The sequence below is a fragment of the Pelodiscus sinensis genome, chromosome 23, assembly GCF_052426305.1.
Source record: "Pelodiscus sinensis isolate ZL-2025 chromosome 23, ASM5242630v1, whole genome shotgun sequence".
NCBI lineage: Eukaryota > Metazoa > Chordata > Testudines > Trionychidae > Pelodiscus > Pelodiscus sinensis.
The window spans coordinates 20,871,749-20,895,829 of record NC_143074.1 but is presented as its reverse complement, the minus strand read 5'-3'; the positions used below and the strand labels follow the sequence as shown (position 1 = coordinate 20,895,829).

Sequence of the window (24,081 nt, the reverse complement as noted above, 5' to 3'; positions counted from 1 at the left end):
TTGTTTGCCATTTAAAACTAAATCTCAGTTGGGGATTTGTTAGTGTGGAAGTGGCTAGGAAGAGGCAGGTAAGTGGCTAATCGTGTGGTCAATACAATTTGTATTGACTATATGATTAGTCAATAAGGCCCTGCAGTTTAAACATAGTAGGAGCTGGATGTGCACAGGTAGGCTGTACAGAGCTGGGACTGCTGCGGCTCTGCATTTCAAATGTCGTCAGAGCTGCCCGGCTCTCACTTTATTTAAAATGCAGAGCTGCAGGGGCCCTGGAGGGGCGCAGGCCGGGACTGAGCCAGGCTTGCTCAGTCCCAGTTCATGCTGGGTTCAGCAGCCTCTGCTTAGGCTGATCAGGTAGTCGACTGTTCAACTACTTGTTTACATCTCCAGCAGTTATATTAATTTGATTAACTGCTGAATCCTAAATCTAGAAATTCTGAGAGCCAAGTTCACTTCAGCTTCTACAGGATGGGATTTGCTGCAAACAGAGCACTCAATCCTGTCAACATGCACTACCAAGAGTCCTGCTGAAATCTGTAAGGGGTTTTCTTAGGATGCCCTATTCCATGTATGTGTTTGCAGGGTAGATCCCTAAAGTTATTTCTAACTAACAAGAATGACAGACACAAGGTAATTTCTTCCCCTTATCCCAGCATTTGGAGGTGGGTCATCATACTAGCATCCACCATCTTCATATGCGAGGCAGAACTAATGCCTCTCTGCTTGCCAAACGTAAAGAAAGAGTATCAATCTAGAACTAAAACTTCATACAAAGCTTTCTTCTAACAATAGTGCAAACAGTTCTATTTAACACACTGGCAGAACCCACCAACTGAAAGATCCATTTACTCTAGTCATTCACCGGCCTAGGTTACTGGTTCAAGTCAAGAAGAAATACATGGTTTAAACTATTTATTCACACATAGCTGTAAGAGTCTTAGCAAATGAGCCCATTTTAAATATAAATAAATATAAAAGGGAACACACCAGCACGCCTCATTCAAATGCAACTATTTCTAAATTCATATTAAAAATAGAAACAACCATCTTGTTTTAAATAACGAGTCTAAATGATTCAAGGATTGCAAGTGTGAGACTATATCATATAAGTGTAAAAATCTAAAACAAAGACCCAGTCTGCAAAAAAATTTTTATCAGATAGCATTATCATTCATAGAGGTGCTAAACCTAAAAGGAGACTCATTTTCTTCAAGTACCTGGGTAACAAGAAAAGTTAGAAATTAAACTCACTAGCTAAAGACCTGTTTTTAAACAATGATCCATTTCAGGCTTTGAAAACAGTGCATCTCTCAAACACGTGTAAAGCTATGGTTGAGATAGTTTAGGGGTTTTAAGAACATTTTATACATAAATGTAATTATAAACAGCATTGTAAAATAGAACATAAGTTTGCCATACAAATGAGAAAGTTTTTACCTAGAGAGAAACCGTGGGCAGTTTAGATTATCTCGTTTGGACATTGTAATGGTTATCAGTTTGGGGACACCATTCAGGACTGACTGGCAAGTGAGAAAACTGTATTACAGTTATAAAAACTTGCAGTGAGAGATCAGATACCTTGGCAACATAGATCATCATCTCCAGTACCAGTGAATATAGTTGTCTTCCTCATCACTCCCACTTGTGACGCATATGGGTTTTATAGATCTTTTCTCATGTCTGTCAGTGTTGCAGGGAACTTTTAGGGACCAAGTGCTGTTTTAGGTGAAATGCCGGTCCATTAAAGAAAAATTAAACACTTCCTAAAGCAAACATAACCCCTAGAATACAATAGCACTGCTATGCCAGATCCCCGCCACTCACGTTTTCCTAATTGTCGTAACCAAGCATCTTTGCCAGCCAGTCAAGAATGGAATTAGCCTAGCTGGGTGCCCTTCTGAGGTAGTTGTTCTGCCAGATGTCTCTGGGGTAGCAACGTTACAGTCTCACACTGTCGCATCTTGCTTATGAAGAATAATCGGTAAGGAGGGTTACATGTATGTATGCATGCTAGATATGCCACTATAAAAACTTTAAACAGTATTTTCACATAATAACATTCTACTGTTTTGCACATGAAATTTCAAGATCTACATTTTAAGTGTTGTTATTTTAGAAGCACAGAGTAAATTACATATAGGAATTATTAAATAGTTACGCAGTGAGACACACTGGATTTCTACAATTGTTCTGAAATATTAACATTTAAAATCCTTTTGCTGTCCCATGGTTAGATCTAGATTTAATTTAACAAATCGGGGTGCAAAACAAAATTGCTGCCTTGTGTATAAATATAGCATGTATATTTACTAAAGAGGTTGCAAAAGCCATTTAAAGTTAGCTGTGTGGAAGATGAAAAGGACTTATGGTAATTTATCAAAACTCTTGTGTTTTCCCTCTGCTTAAAATATTTAAACAAAGTGGAATACTTGTTTGAAAAAAGGTACTTTCTTAAATTTAACAGCCAGAATTAAAATAGACCATTTCTTGTGTTTGATTTTCTATCTGGCTAACACTTCTGGTCTTACTAATGAAACCAGACTAACAACATGGATTATCTAAGTCACAAGTTTTGGATGGAACCTTATTTTTTCTGGACAGCAGTCAATTCTGTACATACACTGACAGTATGGCGCAGTTATCAGAACATTTAAAATAGATTATAAAACACTGTAGTGTAAACAGTGAAATTGGGAAGGACAGTGCCAACTGAGCATAATCTACAAGTACAAAAACACTGGAGGATTTCAGAGGTGTATAAAACAGTCTCTCTTGCTACCATTAGCCATACATAATCATCATCTTCTGGATTTCCAGGCAGTTCTGGAGTAAGGAGTAGTCCTTTTTTTATCGGGTGGTTTGAAGTAAGAATAAGCTGGTGGTGCTGGATATTCCGCATCTGGATTCTCTGCCATCATTTTCAGCTTGGCTTCAATAGCTTTTATTTTTGCACTGACACTGGAAAAGGGAGAGAGTTTGAAGAGATAAGTCTAGCTTGTCTTTTACCAGAGACCAGAACACTGTTCTCAAATAATCCAATATCTCTTGCATCAGAATATTCAGGCATATCAGGAGAAGAACAGGCGTGGGCAATAAGCAGCCCACGGGTTGACGTGGTTCACTAGGGTTAGCCCCTGACAGGCTGCTGGAGCTTTATTTACCTGCGTATCCTCAGATATGCTTGCAGCTCCTATTGGCCGTGGTTCACCATTTCCAGCCAATGGGAGCTGCGGAAAGCAGTGCAGAACGGGACACCGCTGCTCACCGCTCCCATTGACCAGGAATGGTAATCCACAGCCAACCGGAGCTGTAAGCAGCTGTATCAGCAGACTTGCAGGAAAATAAACAGCTGGCAGCCCACCGGTGGCTAACTCTGGTGCATCCTGTACGGCCCGCAGGCCACTTCATACCCACCCCTGAGTTAGAGGGAGATTCATGTTAACTTCATAAAGGGGGTAAAAGTGGTAACCAAGAATCTATTAGGTTAAGTTCTGAGCTACAGTTGCACTTGGAATGCTCTGAATGTTTTGACGAGTGGGAGATCTGACCTGCATTACTGCACAACAAATTAAGGGTCCCCTTCACACTCAGATATTCTCGTTTGCTTTGACCCAGGGAAGCATGCCTAAAGTCTTTGCTCTATATGCAAGTTATGCTACCTTATAACCCGTCTGAGCAAGATGTGATACCACCCCAGAGTCAGCCTCATACAGAGCCACTGGGAGTCCCAGGCTGTGTCTACACTGGGCCACTTATTCCGGAAAATCAGCCGCTTTTCCAGAATAAGCTGCAAGCTGTCTACACTGGCCCCTTGAATTTCCGGAAAAGCACTGACGACTTACTGTAAGAAATCAGCTGCTTTTCCGGAAAAACTATGCTGCTCCCGCTCGGGCAAAAGTCCTTTTTCCGGAAAACTGTTCCGGAAAAGGGCCAGTGTAGACAGCACAGCAGTCTTTTCCGCAAAAAAGCCCTGATCGCGAAAATGGCAATTGGGGCTTTTTTTCCGGAAAAGCGCGTCTACATTGGCCACGGACGCTTTTCCGGAAAAAGGGCTTTTCCAGAAAAGCATCCTGCCAATGTAGACGCTCTTTTTCCGGAAATACTTATAACAGAAAACTGTTCCATTTTAAGCATTTCCGGAAAATCATGCCAGTGTAGACGTAGCCCCCGGGAAAAATGCAAGCCAGGCACTTCCTTCAAGCTTCAATGGCATTTTCCAGCCTTAATATACACTTAATAATGTGTCAGGGGTTTTACGTATCAATAAAGATAAAAGTTAAGGGTCAAAATTGCTCTGGATCAGATCAGTTATTTTGCAGCAGGACCCATGTTCCCTAAGATACAGTAGTTACAGTAACTGGTTTTAGTTAGGATCCAGAAAACAAAAGAAAAAAGCTGCCCCAAAGATGGGCCCTTTTCTGCTTCCACTGAAGTCAAAAGGGAGTTTTGCCTCTGGACTGACAGATTTGGCCACATTTTAATTATGTAGGTTCCTACCTTAGGTTAGACTGGGTTGGCTCAGTGCTGGAAGATGGTTCAAGACTGATTGGAAGAATTTTCTCATTTTTATTATGATCGTATCTCTGCAGGTGAGAAAAGAGAATTTGAAGTAATTATATAACTTGAATACCAAGGCTCTGAAACCACCAGGGTTTGCCAACAGAGAGACTTCCAGTCTGGATTAACCTCACTTTATTATGCTGGCAAGCGTCTACACAACTTTTACCAAAAAGCCTTTAAGTTAAACCACATGGTAAAATGTAATGATCCTAGTGAACGTATTTGTTTTATTTGAAAAGGCTTCTGTTTGGAGTTCACATATGTCTAAGTATGCTGTATGATTATCACATGCACTTCATTTTGGATCTTTTAGGCTACCACCATTTCTCAGGTTTAGAATTGCTTCTTAGAAGTATGGTGGTGGGGAAATACTTGAAGTGTAGCATATAATAGAGCCACTGGCCAAAGGTAAGCCTACTACAGGGCACTAATAGATATGGCCTTTGTACAAGGACAGTGCTGAACCAGAAGAGAACCCATAACGCTTGCTTCCTGTTGGAATGCGGTCATATGGAATTCTGCTGTGGAAATCTTCAAAACCCGTTCCATTCAGCAGAAGGCAGTGTGTGAGCCTCTTTTCTGACAGCAACGGGCCTCCTGAAATATTCACAGTGCGTTCTGCTTCCGTATTTCGCCCAAATTCAGGTTTGTTTTTCTGTAAAACTGCTCAAGATGACAGCATCTTGTAAGGTTTCCTTGCTTTTTAAAGCCTTGGCTGTTCATTTTAAAACCATACAGCGCAGCGTTGGCACTGCCTAAAATAAACACTTGTCACAATAAGCAAAAGTCTCCTGCAGTTAAATCTTTCCATTCAGAGAATTGCAAAGACTGTTGCAAATGGAACTAAAGCTTTTTTGCACATTATTTGCCATACTCCCACACTGCTTGGGCATTAGGGTTTTCTGCAGAATTCCTCTCTATGCAGACATTTGCTGTGCTGACTGAAATTCCATTTATGGGCTGACCATTTTTCACGCATGGAGAAACATGTACTCTTCTACAAGAGAGCTACAGGATTTAAGAGGTCATCAAAATAGAGAACATGTTTCCAACATGTTTTCATCATCTAATAAACCATCTTGTTAGTCTTTAAAGTGCTACATAGTCCTGTATTTTGTTTCCAAGAGTTTGTATGTATTCTAAAAATACTGAGCCTTTAGGGTTTGACAAAAAAGCATGGTGGCCCTCAACAAGTAGGTTGCCTTAGTCTTAGGGAATGTGAAAGGTTAACCGGTAAGCATCGCCCTAAATGGGAAATGCTTACTGGCTCTGGTTAACTGGTAACCGACGCAGGCTGGAGCAGCACCCTGCCTGCCGAGGGCAAGGAGCTGCTCCAGCCCTGCACGGGGCCAGCCGCAGATAGGGGCTGCTCTCGTTCACAGCAGCCTCTGTCCGCGGTGGGCCTGGGCACTCCACAGGCAGGGGCTGCTTCAGAGTCTGGAGCAGCCTCTGTCTGCAGGGAGCCCAGGCCCATTGCAGATAGGGGCTGCGAGCCGGGAGCTGGCAGCAGCCCCAGAGCGGGGCCTGGGAGCTGACAACAGTGCCAGCCCCAGCGCAAGGGATGAGGGAAGGAGCCTGGCAGGCTGAGGGCTGCTCCAGGTGGGCTGGAGTGGTCCTCAGCCTGGATCCTGCTTAGTCAGTTAACTGGTTAAACGTCTGGTTAACCTAACGTTTAACTGGTTCACTGATTAACCAACATTTCACATCCCTATTAGCCTTTTACACAAATACAGCATGAAAGGTGGGAGAATTCCATATGTAACAATCTACGTTGGGTAGTTTGCATTCAACCGCAGCAAGTCGCTCCCAAAATCTGGTTTTCCCAAAGAAAGTTGCTTTGTTAAATACAACTAGAAAAGACCCTAAACTGAAGAAATTAAAAGATAAGAACACACGAACAGCCACAGTAAATCAGACCAATGGCCCATCTAGCCCACTATCCTGTCTTCCAACAGCGGCCAATGCCAGGAGCTTCAGAGGAATGAACAGAACACGGCAATTATTGAGCAACCCATCCTTTCACATCCACGCTCAGTTTCTGGTCATCAAAGGCTAGGGACACCCAGAGCAGGGGGTTGCTTCCCTGACCTTCTTGGCGAATAACCATTGATGAACCTCTTCTTCGGAGCTCATCTAATTCTTTTTTGAACCTAGATCTACTTTTGGCCTTCACAATATCCACTCGCACTGAAGTACAGACACTCCCTGAGCTACAAGCATCTGACTTACAAACTTGCCCACATACAACAGAAGCTCACCTGCTGCCGCAAGGAGCAGGCAAGAGGCACAGGTGGTGGTGAGCAGCGTGAGTGATGGCTGAAGGACTCCAGAGGAGCAGAGGGCAATTGTTCAGCCAGTGGCTGGAGAGAATTGGTGCTTCAAAGAGGCACCATATAACACCACTATTTCTCTCCAGACACCGGCTGCATGGCTCCTCCCTGCCACTCCAGAGTCCTCTGGCTCATGATTGCACTGTTCACTGCCTCTTGCTGAGTGGGTACAGTTGGTGGGGACAGGAGTTATTAGCTGGGAAATGGGGCTGATGCACAGCCCTCGGCGGGAGGGAGCATCAGCCAGAAGTCCCTTTACCTCCTCGTCCTTCCCTAATTAACCCTGCCTTTCCTCAAGCACTAGTATTCAAGGTTAAATAAACTATTTCTACTATTTTTCTATTTCAGCTCCATCATGGGCTAAATAGGCTTTTGCGGGCTAGTCTGAGAACCTATCATTTATAACATCATGTCTATGGGAAAACGTGCAACACGTTCCAAACAACCAACTTACAAATGAACTTTGGAACACAACCCGTCCGTAAGTTGGGGACTTCCCGTACTTCCATTAAGCCTGCTATTAATTGGGTAACCCCTGTGCCTTGTGTTATGGGAAGGGCTAAATAACGCTTCCTGGTTCACTTTCCTCAGACCATTCATGATCTTACAGAACTCTACATCCCCCCCTTAGTCAGCACTTTTCCAAGCTGAAAAGTCCCAGTCTGTTAAAATTCTTCTCATGTGGAAGTTGGTCCATACCCTTAAATCATTTCTATTGCTCTCTTCTGTACCTTTTCCAATTCTTATGCATCTTTTTTGAGATAGGGCACCAGAAGTGAAGCCAGCATGGAAGGTGTTGGTGTACCACGGATTTATATCATGGGATTCTCCAGCTTCCTCTCCAGAGGTGCGGACTTCCCCAGTTCCCAACAGGTGCTCTGCCTCAGGCCTTGCCCTCCTCCCATTTCTTCTTGCCTCTTTCCGCTCCTCTCCCCATCTCTTCCGGCTATGCTACCCACCCCCCGTGCCACCTGAATGCTCAATCTGCAGTTGGTGGGAAGTGTGGGGAGGGTGAGGCAGGGGCTGACTGCGAGGGTGGGTGGTGGAAGAGCTCATCTGCAGGGCTGCTGAGCACCAACAATTTTTTTTTCATGGGTGCTCCAACTCTAGAGCATTGAACAAATGCTTCCCCAACACTGTTAGCCTTTTTGACTGCTGCTGCACATTGTGGAGATGTTGGAGATCAACTATGATGCCAAGATTTCTTTCTTGAGTGGTAACTGCTAATTTAGATCCCATCATTTTGTACGAACAGCTGGGATAACATTTTCCAGTGTGCATTACTTTGCATTTATCAGTACTGATCAATCAATATTTGCAAACAGACCTTACCACCGTGCCTCAGACCAAAACCAACATGTGTCAAAATGAAAGGTAAAGGTGATTTGCTTTTTAAAATCAGAAGTAATAGACTCTACCACCTGCAGACAAAAGAATCCACCACTTTTAGGAAGCAGAACAGAAAAACTAGTAAATGCAGAATCATTGACCCACCCAGTCCCAAAAAGTACTGGGGGTGATCTATATCCTCAGACTTCCAGACAAAAAGCACATCATTAGCTAATCTTTTGTGGGCAAGTTGTTATGGAGATTTTAAGACCTTCTTCTATAGTTCCTGGGACAGGGTGGTAGAGAGGATGCTGTTTTTGACGGATTCCTGTGTACCAGCTCCCATCTTTCTAAATTATATGAGTATTATATAAATACAATTGATACAAACCTGTCCTTTACTATGTGGCATAACTGATTTTTATGACACAAGTCAAGCAGTCTGTAGGAAACATTTAACACACAATTTCTAAAGGGTCAAAATACAAAAGGAATAAGATGGCCAGCAACAGTCACGTAGCAGAATGATACCAGCTATGAACAAAGTAGAAGCTGAAAATAAGATCACACATGAAGCTTAGGTAAGTTCTGAATGCTTAAATGAAAAGTTAGAGGACAATTATGCAACTCTCCCTGCTTTTGATATAGCACAGAGATAGGATTTTTTTCTCAAATTATTCATCCTCATAAGGCAGTTAACGTTTGCAGTAGAAAGCTTACCTTTACTTGTGCATGTGCCCACCGCACCACCAGCTTTTTGGAGAGGGCCAGTTTACCATTGAGACATTGGATTGCTCGTTCTGCTTCCTGCACCAAAAGACAGTTAACTAAATAAACCAACTCAATCTTTTATCAAAATCTAAGGACCCTTTCTTGCATGTATGAGATTGATGTACGTTAGTTATCCCTGTCAATCATACAATCTATGCTACAGTTCAGTTAGTGTTTCTGGGAACCCTAAGCACCCATACAAGTTACTATATCCTTATAAACTACTGCAGAGATTACTCATAAGGCTTTTACTCATGGCAGAATAAAAACATTACAGAAACTTCCAATAAAGAACAGTGTTTACATTGCTCAGTTACCTATGGGAAACACCTGCAATTTACTATTTGTATCTCTCTCACTAAGGCTTGCCTAAACTATGGGTTTTACACCTATTCTGTTAAATAATTAGTATTACAAAGATTTGAAAATTAGACAAAGGGATAGACTATGAAGATCAGCCACATACTAGAGATGTCAATGATTAACTTTATTAGGTGATGCTTACGAGTTAGCCAGTGGCCAAGCTGGGCTGGAGCAGCTTCCCAACTGCCCCATGTAAGTGGCTAACGGGTTAAACATAACGTTTAACCAGTTAACTGACTAAATGGGATTTTACATCCCTACCACGGACGAAGCAATATAATCACTGTTTTCCTGAATCCTTAATATTAATTGGCTGATTCAGGCCAGGTTCTAGTAGATCCTGCTATTTCTTCCTACCCAACTTGTCTGTCACGGCCTCTGAAAAATGAGTTTCCAAAAGGTTCCATTCAATTGCAGAAGATGGTGGAGGAGGGAGGAAATGACAGTCAGTCTGTTGTTAGCTTGAACTCAGGAGTTAATTTCTTGCTCACTACTTTAAAAAGCCTTAAAGTTCAAATTACAACTGCTTCTTACACTTATTCTGCTGCCCCAAAATGCTTCTATGCAGTGATCCCACTACTATTAACCTTCATGGCTGTATTATTTTCCCAAGTTCCTCCCTATCCTGCATCAGCGGTCCAATGTTACTTCCTGAGCTATCAGGGAATGATACTGAGCTGTATGTTATGGCTTTATTCCACCTCCTGATTGGTGATACAGCAACAAAAGAGGAAGGCCACACAAAACAGACACTTTATCCGTGCAGCTCCTTGCAGCTGCATCCAATCCTAGTTGAACTGTGACACCATTTGTGACCATAATAATACAGGCAACCGAAATGTCAACCCATGCTTTAGAGTATAAAATAAGCCCCACAGGGATCAGGAGGGAATATTTCCTTCCCCACATTCCCAACAGATGGACAGCATTACACAGGTGGAGAGTTGTACAAGGGTGGGGGTTTGTGTCTTCCTGAAGCATCGGGGCTAGAAGAGCAAAAAACCGGGAGGAAATAGCAGTGGTAGCGCTAGGTTTAGTATGCCACATAATTTGAAACTAAGAATTTATACCGGTTATTAACAAGCACCTTCAGTCTATATTAGACCACTCTGCACTCAATCTAATGGCTTGCTCATCCCAGTTTTCGCCAAAAAGCTTTAGCAAAACAGCCCCAGGGAGGCAGTGGGGAAACCACCTCTGTTACTTGTGGGGACTGCACCATATGGGTGGGATGGGTATGCTGAGGGGTTTATGTATTGAAAGGTGATCAGGCACTTTCTTTTTTCCTTCATTATTGTCTTCCATCTCATCTTTCAGTTGATGTAGTTAATTTAGACCATAAAGATAAATCAGCCTGTCACAAGGATCAAATGTTACTAGGGGAAAAAAAAAAAGCCAATGTACCTGTTTAGTTTCAAAATTCACAAAACAGTATCCTCTGGGCTGCCCCTCCAATGCACCTGACTTATGGAAGAGAAAGTCAAATTGCTTTACTTTGCCAAATTTCTGGAGGAGTTTGAGGAGGTGATATCTGAAAAGAAAAAACACAACACAGACATTTATAGGCAACCTTTCACATGAAGTTACAGCAAAGAAACGTAAAGAGTGAAGAAGGCACTGCATATACTTCAGCATCTTAAATCCTGTATTGTGCTCTCTCTTAAGCGTATGCTCTCACTTCCAGATATTTGCCAACCAGTCTAGCATACATCAGCCCTCTGATAGTCACATCTCAGAAGTACCCAGTGTTGCCAATGGCTATTTTGTCAACTCAGAACATAAAAGCCTTAGAATGTATCCATCTCCAGCAGTACCATCTGAATAGTTTGCAATCTGGGCTAAGATATGATCAATCATATTCGCTTCATACCAAAATCAGAGAATCAGCAACATACTGAAGGCCAAGACTCCATAAAGCAGAGGCTGGAGGCCACGGATGCACAGAAAAATCAGTCGGGGCCTGCACACAAGTGAGAAGTAAAAACAAAAAACCCAACCCCTCGCTGACGCTGTGGCCACCGTCTGAGGAGGAGAAAGACACTCCCCGCTTTCCCCTCCCACACCAGCCTAGCAGATTTTGTACCCTCCAGCCCTGCGGTTGGATGGTGGAGGGGCTGGAGTGCTAGTGCAGGCTCGCCCATGCTGAGGAGGCCCCTGAACCTCAGGGGCCAGATCCAGGAAAGCAGGGGGCCGTATATGGTTCCCCATCCTTGTCATAAAGGGATCGAGAAGTAACAGAAGACCAGATGAAAGCTGTTAATGTTTTACTGGTTGAGGCATACAAGCACTGACATGCTCTACTTGCTTAATTTCCACTGTGGACATGAAGGTTGCAGGCACGTCAATTATTTTTGTAAATGTGTTTTGTTAAGCAAAATCTAAAACTCAGCTATATAACTGCACATATTGCTTAAGATTTTGTGCTTGATGTGTTTGTTTTGCAGGTTAGTGCACCAGACACACAAACTAAGGACTAATTTTGTTAGGTGAAAGTTAATTCTGCAAGTTCTCTGAACTTTTGTTGTTTCCCTCCACCACAGTCTCTGAATGATGGCAGTTGATTTGAGAAGAAACTAAATGGACTAACGCTTTACTGGGCCAGACTTCTTCCTCCACAACATGAAATAATACCTGGAGTAACTGCAGCCAGACCTCATTGTGACTTGCTGTACAGATGTAGCAAGTCACATGACTTCTCCGTGCCTATTTTCCACTATGTTAAATGGGTAGAATACTTGCCTCTCTACCTCAAACTTAATATGTGCAACACAATGAGATTCTTGAGTGAAAGAAAATAAAAATTAAAAGCTGCCTATGCACAAACTCATAAGTTCAATTGTTAATCCACAACTGCCAATGTACCAAGGACTTTCAGCAAGATACATGAAAAGTGAGGATACACAGACCTTTTCCCTAATTAAAGCCGGTTTCAAACATTTTTTCAGGCTAAAGGCAAGAGAGTTCCTGGAAACTAAGTAATCTTCCAGGACTGGCTAAAGTGGACGTGCAGGATGTGTGGTGTTTAAAGGGTGAAGGTGCAGCAAACTTTCAGGCCACTGGTAGATGTGAAAGTTGTTTTGGACAGGATTAAAGCATATTTTAATTGATTATCAGAAAAGCCTTCCACCTCTTACAAGCACAGATGAAATACTGATATGATTATCTAAACTATGTTCTGCCAAAAGACTTGTAAACACAATCGCTGCTCAGGAGAATAGGAGCAAGTTAGACATCAGAAAATATATTTAAAAGCTTCTAAGCAAAAATGATGGAATTAATAAGATGCTGGCAAAGTTCACCACTCTTTCCCTTCCTGTTGCATCCAAAGCCACACAATCAACAAATCCAGACAACTTAACATCCATTTCTAGGATGTGCACTCTTGAGGTGCTAAATTCTTCAAGATATGGAGACCACTCCCAGTCACATCATCCAGACCCAGGAAACTTATTGAAATTCCAGGGCCTTTTGAAAGGCATTTTCACATCATTAAGTAATGTTTTATTAGCTATTTTTAGAAGTATGAAAATAGAGCCCCGACCAAACTGTTCTTTCACCAAATATTGTTTCAAAGTAGAAGGAAACAATGTCTCTGACCATATTTTGTTGAGAAAAAAAACCCTAATTTATATAGCGACCTTGCCAAAGGGAACAGAGTTTGTTTTTCTTATGAAAGCCCACTCATCCAAATAGTGACTATTTATTTTTACTTTCTTGGCAGCAGAGTGGTAGTTTGTAAATGTCCTAAAATACAATAATCTGGAAGATATCTCCAGCAGATTATATTCAGGTCACATTTGACATAAACACCCTTTATCATCAAGCCACAATTAGCCAAATTTCTACAAATGCTGGATAAATCTATTCTGGATGAACTACTCAGAATGGCCGTCTCGTAGGAGTAAAAAATGGTAGGCTCAGAATGCGCCTTTTAGCTATTGATACTTTTAGATCATTAATAATAATCAAAAGTTTAACCAAGGGGGTTTACAAATAACGTGAAATTCAGAAGTGAAGGAAGACTTGCCAAGGAAGTATGTAGTCCCAAAAAGAAGTGGTCTGCTGTAAAAATCCCATGCTTGAAAACTTTATTAGACCAATCACTTGAGCTACATGGAGCTTTGAGCTATTCACACATGTGGCCCTCTCAGATTGCTTCAGCCAACCCCATTTTCCACTTCCTGTCATCTGATGCAAATGTGAGACAAACCAGCAGCTCTCCCGTTTCCTTTTCCGTTGGCCTTCCTCCTGGCACCCTGAGCGCTATTCAAACACACTCAAGGCTTCCTCTGAACAATGCTATTCCAAGGATACTGAAAAGGTACCGGGCCACATGCTAAATCTATTACTGGGAATTTTCCCCCATAGGGAGCCAGTAAAATGTCTTAACAATAACTTATGTAAACATTGTTTTCCAGGTAAAACTCATCAGGTTAGAATCTTAGACAAGGAACTGCACAGTGGAGTAAGGAGAAAAACATACTACGGGCTGGAACTCCCAAAATCAGGACTCCCTCATACGGCAACATCCATGGTCCAGCAGGACCACGAGCGTTCCTGGACCAGGGAGTCTCGGCTGGGAGTCCTAGTGGCAAGAGGGCTGGTGGCTCATAGCTTGGCGGGGCTGGGACCAGTGCAGCAGGGACTGTGGCAGTCCCAGGAGCAGGGCCGGGGATATGGCAGCCGCAGCAGCACCGATAGTGGGGCCACGGACACGGCAGCCCTGATAGCGGGACTGGCGCAGTCCAGGCTACTGGAGCCGCAGCAGCATGGCAACCCGGTGGGGAAGCGGGTGGGTGGCTGGGGCTGGCAGCGGGGCACGAAGGTAATGTGGGGAGCAAGTGGTCTGGGGAGCAGGGGATCTCCTCTGGTCCAGCAAATTCCCTCATTCGGGACCAGTCAGCTCCCGAGGGTGCTGGGACAGAGAGGTCCAACCTGTATGGACGCTTACACACAGAGTCATTCCTTGGCTACTAAGAAAATGGAAGTCAATACATGTGTAACAAAGTAACATCGTAAATACAATATTTGCTTTTTGAAAATATTCTTCAAGTAATTATCTCAGAATGATTTAGACACAATTAGCCTCAATTGCTGTAAGGAAGGCACTTTAAAAAAAATGAATAAAGAAAGACACAGAAAGATTAAGTATCACATCACAGCAGGTTAGTGGCAGAGAACAGAATCCAGGTGTCTTAACACCTAGTACTCCACTAACTCCTAGAACAGAAGTTTGCAAATTGTGGTCTGTGAACAATAGATGGTCTCTGGAGGACTTGCTAAATAGTCATACACAGATGTCTGGTCAGGTGACAAAGTGGAGAAAAAAGGGCTTTTTAAAACCAGATTGGTTTAATGTTTGTCTTTATTTTTAAAAAGACAATCATATTTGTCTTTTTAAAAATAAACCAATTTAAAATTAATGTTGAAGTTTGACAGTCTGTATTAAAGGCCTACATTTACTATAATCTATTAAAATAATACAGCCACTCCCTGAGTTACGACCACCTCCACTTACGACCATCCGGACTTACGACCAAAGCGAATTACGAAGGGTGATCTGCGCTTACGAACAGTGCAGTGCGGTCGCCATGTAACTCTATGGGATCTGAGTTACGAACACTTCGAGTTATGGACCAAGTGCTGGTCTGTAACTTGTTCATAACTCGGGGAGGGACTGTATAAATAAAAACAGTGTTTAAGCAGTACATGTTTGCTGCCAAAGTTTAAAGAAAGTCAAACCACTGAACTGGTAGACGTTTCTGGCTAATCACCCACAATCTGAGTTTGTTGAAGTGCTAAACCTGCTTTTGACAGCAATATTCTCTTCTGCACCTGCAGAATATTTAATTTCAGTTTATTTTACTAGTTTACTTCAATGACTAGGCCTTTTAAAGTTAAGAAACCGATTGTGAGCTGAAAAAGCAGGACAGCTACTTAAATTGGAAGAGAATAAAAGTGAAATGAGAGGATGAGAGCTACTAGTTCTAATATCTTAAAGGACCTGGTGACTAGAAACTATCAGGTGAGTTCACAAACTATAGATACTTTATATAATTAATCAGCTTTAAAACAAAGTGTTTTGATGTATTTTTCTTATGTATGCCTCGAAATTGAGAAAGTTTTAACTAAACAATTTAAAAGGCCCTATTTGTGCATTTTACTGAATTCCAATGTTCGTCCAAATACAGTTTGATACAAATCATAAGTATTCGTCATACTCTGGTGAACAAAAAAATTTATCACTCTCTATTTTCTAACAAAAGATGAGGAGAATTTAAGACCTGAATAAATGCATGTGAAAATATATACTTGCTTAAATTTGGGGTGGGAAACCTCAGGCCCAGGGACTGGATGCAGCCCCTGGCTTGCCTGGATCCTGCCCCCTAGTCTCAGGGACTGCCCCCAGCACTGGGGAGCCCGTGCTGGCACTTAAGCCCCTCAGCTGCCCCACTGTGGGGCTGGAGCACTCAAAATCTACTAGCCTGGGCCCCCCTAGTCTCTGGTGTGTGGCAGCTCCTGACTGATTTTTCTTGGGTCCCCACCCCTGTCTTAAATAAATGTGATAGTGCAGCCTCTTGGTTTGCAAACAATCACCAAATTGAACATAAAGGCAACATTTAACTGCAAGTGAACATGTACAGTTATCAACCAGTGATACTCAACCTCTCTTTAGGAACAATCTACCCACCCAACATGTGCTGGCTTACCCTCTTTCTAGCTGCTACCCTGCATTAGATGCTTCCTAATACTATTTTTCCATATAAACATTTGAGATTACAAAGAGAGGTCTGTGCAAATATAACTGGGAGAGGGCATGCCCATGGAAATCTCTCTATTAAGCCACAGTACATATAATGAAAAAGAGAGAAATCCACAATAGAATAATTGCCATGGTATCTGCCATTCTGATAATTTTTAGATAGGAAATAGTCTCCTGAAATCCACATACTAGTGGTTAAGTAATATGCAGGAAGCAACACTCCCTACGCTTAAGTTCCAACTTTTTAATATTCATAACTGTACTGTGAGATTTGTGCTCAAACTTGCACATTTTCTACTGGCTTTACAGCACCCAGTTTGTGGCTATGGATTGCTTTTAAAGGGTTTCAATACTAAGTTCAGTGTTGGGACATCCATTTAAATAAATAAATATAAACCCTGTTCTTTTTGAGGGAATCACAATATTAGCATCAAGAAACTTTACTCAATTACAAAAAGAGGGAATGTAAAAATTCCAGTAGGCAGTTCCCTGAAAAAAATTGAGATCTGCTGCAAACAAAGATTGTCATTTAGTTTTTAGATGTGCTTGTTTCCCTGATTGGTAAGCATAACTAAGATCCCAATGAAAGGCAAGAAAAAGCAAATAGACACAGAGGTGATCAAGAAAAGGCAGGAGCCAAGAGATCTCTTCTGATATGTAAACATTTAGTGTAGTGCCATGATTAAAGATTCAGTTTCTTTACTCAAAGTGGAACGGGGAGCTGCAGAGAAGTAAACTGAAAGGCTGTTTAAAGCCTGTACATGGTTTCGTCCTCTGCTGAAATGATTACATCTTTACCATACCACTCAGCAAAAAAACTAGCAATCCCTGAATTTACAGCAACAATACCCTGGATTACAGGAGGAACTACAGTACTTTTCCTCTTTCACTGTCAATGAAAACAGAATACTCTCCTACCTTTTTTATGCTAACACTAGAATACACATAGATCTTAACACAGAATTACAAAACTTTAAATGAACTTGATTAGTTTAAAAACATATATTGCCAATAACGAGGAATTTTTTTAGTGACTATCTTTAGTGTTGGGAAAAAACCTCAGCACAAGTATAGAATGAGTAGCAGCTATGCAAGAGTCACCCACAACTACTCACCAATGTTTCAATCCTTTTAGAGAGGGACCACTGCCGAGGGTGAAAGTGGAATTCAGCCTTCTGCCTCAGATGAGATTATCAACAAGTGGACCAATTAATGCAAAAGTAACAGTGCGTTTTTGGGGGGTAGGGGGGGTGAACACCTGATCACCAGAAGGAAGTGAACTGAGACTGTAACACACCAAACTAATTTCACACAGGACACCTAAGAGCTGCCAGATGGTAACAACATTCAGTCATTATTAAGATAGGCTGGATTTGAAGTGATGATCTACAATAAGAGGCTCTAACAAAACATCTTAAAACAAGATGTAAGAACACTGCAGGAAGGAATGTCAGAGGAAGTTATACAGCCAATCTATTTAACAAGCATACTATACTTCTTCCCTCACGCTGACCCTGCATCCTGAATCCCCAAGGACTTTACAAACAAATATTTCCAAGAGGCCATATATCTAATCACATCATCTCGTGCAATTATTGAATGCAGACAAACCAAAGAAATACAACTGTGGGGCAAAAATGGTAATTAATGCAAAAGAGGTGGCAGTAGCCTAGAGCTGAACGATTGAAGAGGATATTACATTAATGATGGTCTCCACTTAGAGACACTATTAGAACACTGCTCTGTTAAAAGCAACTGCACTCAGAGCAAAAATGGATCACTTGCAAAAACATAAGGAGCAGAACAAAAATTGGTTCCATGACTGAGACACATAGGTTCCCCCCCCAGACTATCCTATTTACTTGAAGTGTGTAAACCTTTGATCTATAAAAAATGCCTAAGATTTTTAGTGTGCTGTACAACTAGCATCTCATATTTTTACAGCAATCCACCTACATCCCTGAGATTTTAACTGTACACTTCAACTGTTCAGATGTGTTAACATAATATTTAATTTGCATTTAATCATTCCAAGGCCAGGGAAGTGTGATGCTTACACAAATAATGTGACAGCAAAATTTAAGAGATTAGGGTCATACTATATTCTTTGTAGCAGCTGTTCAGTTAACTGACAAGGACAAGATAGTAAAATATCCACTGGGATCTTTCTGCAAAGTGTCCCAATAAGTCTCAAGTTACTGAACACATTTTAGAAAATAAAAGGGCTCTTTTCATCTCCAGATTTCTAGTCTGAAAAGTGACTCATGGAAACATCGCATAAAATGCACTAACACTGTGGCCACATGAATTCTCTCTTATGATAACTGTAGAGCAGGAGCTGTTCTCTGTATCTGCTGTCCACTTCTGGAACCCTTTCTTACTATTTCTCTAGAAGGTACTGAACCATGGTAATACTCAAGTACTATCCTGGCACCCAGGGATATCCAGATGAAAACAAATCAGCAATTCAGGCTAAACACACTATTGAAAACCACTGAGTTAGAGCAATCTGGGGTCCACAGATGAGAAAGGTGAAAACCATTGTTCTAATCCATTATATTATCTTCTAGATCACTTACATATTGAATCACAAAACAGAAAAGGCCCTCCTTACACTACTGAAAATACCATGTTGATGCCATAAATGACAACACTTTAGTATCCTTCTCTTCCCTAAAAGGGCCAGGAGGACTTATCTACTGTACATTTATAAATCTTAAATGATGTTCTCCAATATTTTACTTCCAAGTGAAATTAAAAGTAGTAAGTTTAACACTTCAGTATACAGTGGGTAGTGGTGACAGGGCCTGATTAAGACCTTTAGAGGCACTAAGCACTGAAAAGATTATGGTGCACCTCCCCCTTATGTAATTCAAAATAAAAACAATACTATACCATAAAATCTCTTCTTTTTTTCTGTGTCCCTGCTAGAAACCCTAAGCTCTGAAAAGATTATGGTGCCCCCCCCCCATGTAATTCAAAATAAAAACAATACTATACTGTCAAATCTCTTTTTTTGGTGCCCCTGCTTTGCTGGTGCCCTAAGCATTTGCTCCGTCTGCCTATTGGGTAATCCAGCCCTGAGTAGTGAGTAAAATCAACTGGGAGTCAGGTGAAGGCTTCTTCAGCTCATGGATCCTAGGCTAGCCCTTTCACTGGATGGTCCATCTTTCTGATTGCCATTAGTCATTATATACTACCTACCACATGCATCTGACGAAGTGGGTCTTTGCCCACGAAAGCTTCTGCTCCTACACTTCAGTTAGTCTATAAGGTGCCACAGGACTCCTCGTCGCTTTTGCAGATTCAGACTAACACGGCGACCCCTCTGATACGTCACTCCTAGTTTTAATTGTCCCCAACAAGCACTCGTTCTGCTTTCCTTGGGATGCTAATGTAAACACGGTCTAGGCTAGGCATACAAATCTGATGGCCGTTCAATCTGACTTGGTATACAGTATTAGCAGCTTTAGAGACGATTGCTAAAGCATCCTTAGGCAAATCTTCAGCAGCAGCAGCAGCTAGACACTTCTACTGACCACTCGCAGGAACAGGGTGGGACTGGAGGCCATGCAGGAAACAGGGGCTGTTTTAAGCACAGTGTATTAACGCTCATGTTAAAGATTAGCCACAGGCGCGTGGCAAAAGGCGGCGGGCAAGGCTCTGAGGACGAGCAGCGCCTCAATGACCCAGTATCGCCAGGAATCATGGCGGGGCCACCCCCCCTGCGGAAGGAGGGTCAGAGGGCCGGGCGGCTGGGGAGGCGCCGCTCTGTGGCCGGGGACTTACTCGGTGATCTTGGGGTCCAGGTTCCCGATCCACAGCCGGTGCCCCTCTTGCAGGGAGCCCTCCGACAGGATGGAGGCGTTCTCCAGAGGCAGGGCGCCGATCTCCGCCGCCATCAATCTGGGCAGGGGACACACAAGCGGCGAGGGCCGGTCAGGCTGCGGGTCCGTCCCGCCGTGCCGGGGAGGGGCCTAGGCGGGGCTCTAGGTCGCGGGGGTGGGGGGGGGGACGACGCGGTGACCGGAACCCGGCCAGGCCCAGCAGGCGGGGCGGGGAGGCCGCTGCCATGGTGAGGCGGCGGGCAGGTGGAGGCCGGAGCGGCCGTTGCCATGGTGAGGCGGGGGCGGGGTGACGGCTGTTGGCCGTTGCCATGGTGAGGGGGGGGGACACGCGCCGCACCGGGCCGGCCACACTCACCAGGGGCCCGCCACTCCGGACCGGCGGCGCAGCGTCGGCTCCGCTCCCTTGGGCCCCGCCCCTGCCCGGGGTAGTGACGCGGCACGCCGACGTCTGACGCAAGGACGTGTCGCGGGGGGGTGACGCGAGCGCCGCGCGAGGGGCCGAGCGGCGAGCCGGAGCGCGAGGCCCAGCGGCGGAACCCGAGGCACCGAGCAACGCAAACCAGAGCAGTGGGCGGGGCTTAAGGTCTGGGGCGGGGCGGGGCGGGGCTGAGAGAGCAAGGGAGCGGCCTGAGGGTGGGGGCGAGATTGAGTGAGCAGCGTGAGCGCAGGGCCCTGGGGGGCGGGGCTCGGGGGGAGCAGTGGGAGGAGCTGTGCATCACGGGGGCGGGGCTGGAGACTCGGTGGGCGGGGCTGGGGAGCAGTGGGAGGAACTGTGCATCACGGGGGCGGGGCTGGAGAGCAGTGGGAGGAGCTGTGCATCACGGGGGCGGGGCTGGAGAGCAGTGGGAGGAGCTGTGCATCACGGGGGCGGGGCTGGAGAGCAGTGGGAGGAGCTGTGCATCACGGGGGCGGGGCTGGAGAGCAGTGGGAGGAGCTGTGTATCACGGGGGCGGGGCTGGGGAGCAGTGGGAGGAGCTGTGCATCACGGGGGCGGGGCTGGAGACTCGGTGGGCGGGGCTGGGGAGCAGTGGGAGGAACTGCGCATCACGGGGGCGGGGCTGGAGAGCAGTGGGAGGAGCTGTGCATCACGGGGGCGGGGCTGGGGAGCAGTGGGAGGAGCTGTGCATCACGGGGGCGGGGCTGGGGAGCAGTGGGAGGAACTGCGCATCACGGGGGCGGGGCTGGAGAGCAGTGGGAGGAGCTGTGTATCACGGGGGCGGGGCTGGGGAGCAGTGGGAGGAGCTGTGCATCACGGGGGCGGGGCTGGAGACTCGGTGGGCGGGGCTGGGGAGCAGTGGGAGGAGCTGTGCATCACGGGGGCGGGGCTGGAGAGCAGTGGGAGGAGCTGTGTATCACGGGGGCGGGGCTGAAGACTCAGTGGGCGGGGCTGGGGAACAGTGGGAGGAGCTGTGCATCACGGGGGCGGGGCTGGGGACTCAGTGGGCGGGGCTGTGCACTAAGAGGCAGAGCTCTAGGAGTGGGTTGGCTGGGGGACAAGGGGTGGAGCTTACACTATGGGGTGGAGCTATGCACGAGGAGGCAAAACTCTGGGAGGCAGGGGTGTGGTTTGCACCAGGAGATTGGGCTTGGGGAGCAAGGAGTGGGGTTGTGTAACTGGTGGGCAGGGAAGGGGTTCCTGAGGCTGGATGCCCACTTAGCCTGAATTTCTGATCTGTGACTTCATTTGAGGTCACAGTGATGCGAGAGTCTGTTAAGCTTGAGGTACTGCAGGGTGATCTGTAAAACCCAGGTCTTGGCAACCCTTGGCTGGTAAAGATCCCTAGACATTTATTGCTAACACCACAGTGTGAATGCCTCCCCATAGCCCAAAACAGGAAACTATCTTCTTCCTCCCCCATTTCCTATTGCTGTTTTTAGCTGGGTGTGGTATTTCTCACTTCCTGTCCTAAACCACAGGGCAGTGTTTGTGTGGCTATCGACCAGCCACCACATCCTATTCTTTCTTTCTCTCGATATAATTGAATTATGCTGCTAATTCTCACTAGTGGTGTGTTTTACAATAGTTGGTATTTTTATGTAAGTCCCAACTCCTGGATTCGTGTGAATAAGTAAGAATTCCAGCAGTCATTTAATGTTTTTAAAAAAGGTTCACAGCTCCTCCTGGGTGCAGAGAAGTGCTTGGAAATGTGACCTATAAGGACAGTAGGTGGAAATTCAAAAGCAAGAAGGCAAATAAAAAGAATCTCACACTCCTTATTTCTACATGATATTTTTAAGCCATTCTCATAATATTTGAATGCTTGGGGTTGGCAGTAGCGTATTACTGCTGCTATTCACTTGTTTTGTGGGAGTACTTTGGAAGCTCGGACAAAAATCAGGTGCCTGACGTACATGCCGTAAAGACAAGTAACAAAACAGTGCCAGAGAACTTAGAATCCCGGTGACACAGAGGATGCAGAATTTGGACAAAACACACACAAGGAAGATTAAAAACAGCCATAGTCGGGTCAGACCAATGGTCCACGTCGCTTAGTATCTTGCCTTTGACCGTGGCCAGTGCTGGAGATTCAGGAGGAATGTACAGAAAAGGGCATTTATAGAGTGATTCACTCCTAGCTTCTGGCAGTTAGAGGGTTAGGGTTTCCCAGACCGTGGGTTTGTGTCCCTGACCAGCATTGATAGACCTACCCTGCATGATTTCTCTAATTGTTTATTGAATCCAGTTATACTTTCAGCCTTCACAACTTCCCTTGGCAATGAGTTCCACAGGTAGATACTACATTTTGTGTGTACTTCCTTTTGTTTGTTTTCTACCTGCTGCCTAATAGAAGGGGTATCGGTGATCAGAAGGCTGAGGTAGGGTTTATACAAGGATTTTTAAAGAGGCTAAGGAGACAGATTAGAGTCATTCCAACAATAGGACAGCTCTGGGCGGCCACCCCAGGTCCAGAGTTTTTGTTGGCCCCATAGCAATTGCCCCAACCATCCTATGGATGGGAGAGACCCGGAGGATGACTGGGGGGCCTGGCGGGAAGGCAGCAGGGGACGATTCCATCCCCTCACTCACCATGGCGACAGCTCTGCTCCGCTCCGCTCCGCCACCTTCTCCCGACCGTTGCATTTGACTTCTCAGCGGTGGCAGAAAGCAGAGCACCTGGCTCCTGAGCACTCTGGAGCAGCGGGCTGGGAGGGCGGCACGGAGCAGGTTGCCAGGCCGCTCCAGCTCCTGCTGCGTGAAGTAGGGATCAGCCCCTGCGGCTGCCATGCCCCCATAATTCTTCCGGCTGCGTTACTTGGGGGAGGAGACAGAGCAGGGGTAGGGCCTGCAGTGGTGGTGGTGGTGGGGTTGCCCTGCAGGCAGGTTATAAGGCCTATATCACCTGAGTATCTGAGCATCTCGGGGTGACTGTATTTCATTGGTGGGTGAAATGATTCCTGAGTATATCAATGGGGGTGAATTAGGAATGTGAGCAACTAGTTAAGTAGTCAACTATCCAATAAACAAATGCTTATTGGATAGACAACACACTAGTCGACTAGTCATTTTTCCCCCCCTCCCTCCTTGCTGCCTCTATCGAAAAGAGGCAGCAAGCGGGGGCGGGCGGGAGGAGGGGAGTAAGAGGAAGGGGCACTTCAAAGCGGCAGTGCCTCTTGGAGCCAGGGGCCAGTTGGGGAGTCCCCAGCTGACCCCAGGCTTCATGTGGTGCTTCCGCTTTGAAATGCTACAGGGAGCATGGGGCCAGTGGGGGCTGCCCCGCTGGCCCCATGCTCCCCTCAGCGCTTTCGCCTTTGAAGTGGAGCAACAATCCCAGGGCGCCCTTATCAACTAATCGAATCGTCAATGCAAATCACATCGACGATTCAATTAGTCAGTTAATCAAAATGTAAAGTCCCTAGGATGAATATGAGGAGACCACTCATGGTGACCAATATTGTATTTTTTGCTCCTCTATCTGTCTATAGCCACGTCTTGTCTTAGATTGTAAGCACTTTGGGGGCAGGCTCTTGTTTTGTTTGTCCAGCACCATGGGGGTCCTGGCCTAATTGTATTGCTGTACAATTAATAAGTCATTATCGTTATTTTAAAACGGGAAGGGGGCTGACGGATTCTAGAATCTCAATTTTGTGCCATCAAAAAGGAAATTTAAATCTGTATTCC

The 24,081-nt window shown here is 44.8% G+C and overlaps 2 protein-coding genes across 4 annotated transcripts in view; one reads left to right on the top strand and one right to left on the bottom strand.

Moving 5' to 3' along the window:
• Positions 1 to 894: 894 nt before the first annotated feature.
• Positions 895 to 20,452, bottom strand: RBM18 (RNA binding motif protein 18). Its single transcript, XM_075905396.2, has 6 exons — positions 20,317 to 20,452; positions 19,903 to 20,019; positions 10,755 to 10,881; positions 8,937 to 9,023; positions 4,495 to 4,580; positions 895 to 2,955 (listed from the first exon to the last, which is right to left on the bottom strand). Exons 2-6 carry the CDS (start codon positions 20,013 to 20,015, stop codon positions 2,796 to 2,798), a joined length of 573 nt encoding a protein of 190 aa, XP_075761511.1. The 5' UTR covers positions 20,016 to 20,019; positions 20,317 to 20,452; the 3' UTR covers positions 895 to 2,795.
• MRRF (mitochondrial ribosome recycling factor) overlaps positions 20,132 to 24,081 on the top strand; it is a 20,979-nt gene continuing 17,029 nt past the window's right edge. Inside the window, exon 1 of one of the 3 annotated variants that reach the window (XM_075905395.2) lies at positions 20,132 to 20,231. The gene's annotated coding sequence lies outside the window, so the exon portion shown is untranslated. Of the gene's footprint in view, positions 20,232 to 20,406; positions 20,545 to 21,518; positions 22,692 to 24,081 lie in introns of those variants that run through there. The other 2 variants (XM_075905394.2, XM_014572362.4) reach the window with 2 other exon arrangements.

What these genes read in the sequence shown, in the direction of transcription:
- RBM18 (XM_075905396.2), bottom strand. Translation starts at nt 20,015, where the DNA reads ATGGCGGCGGAGATCGGCGCCCTGCCTCTGGAGAACGCCTCCATCCTG. An exon ending in CTGGACCCCAAGATCACCGA is followed by an intron (nt 10,882 to 19,902) that starts GTAAGTCCCCGG and finishes TTTTCTTTTCAG; the next exon opens with ATATCACCTCCTCAAACTCC. An exon ending in CCAACCCAGTCTAACCTAAG is followed by an intron (nt 2,956 to 4,494) that starts GTAGGAACCTAC and finishes TCCCTTTTCCAG; the next exon opens with TGTCAGTGCAAAAATAAAAG.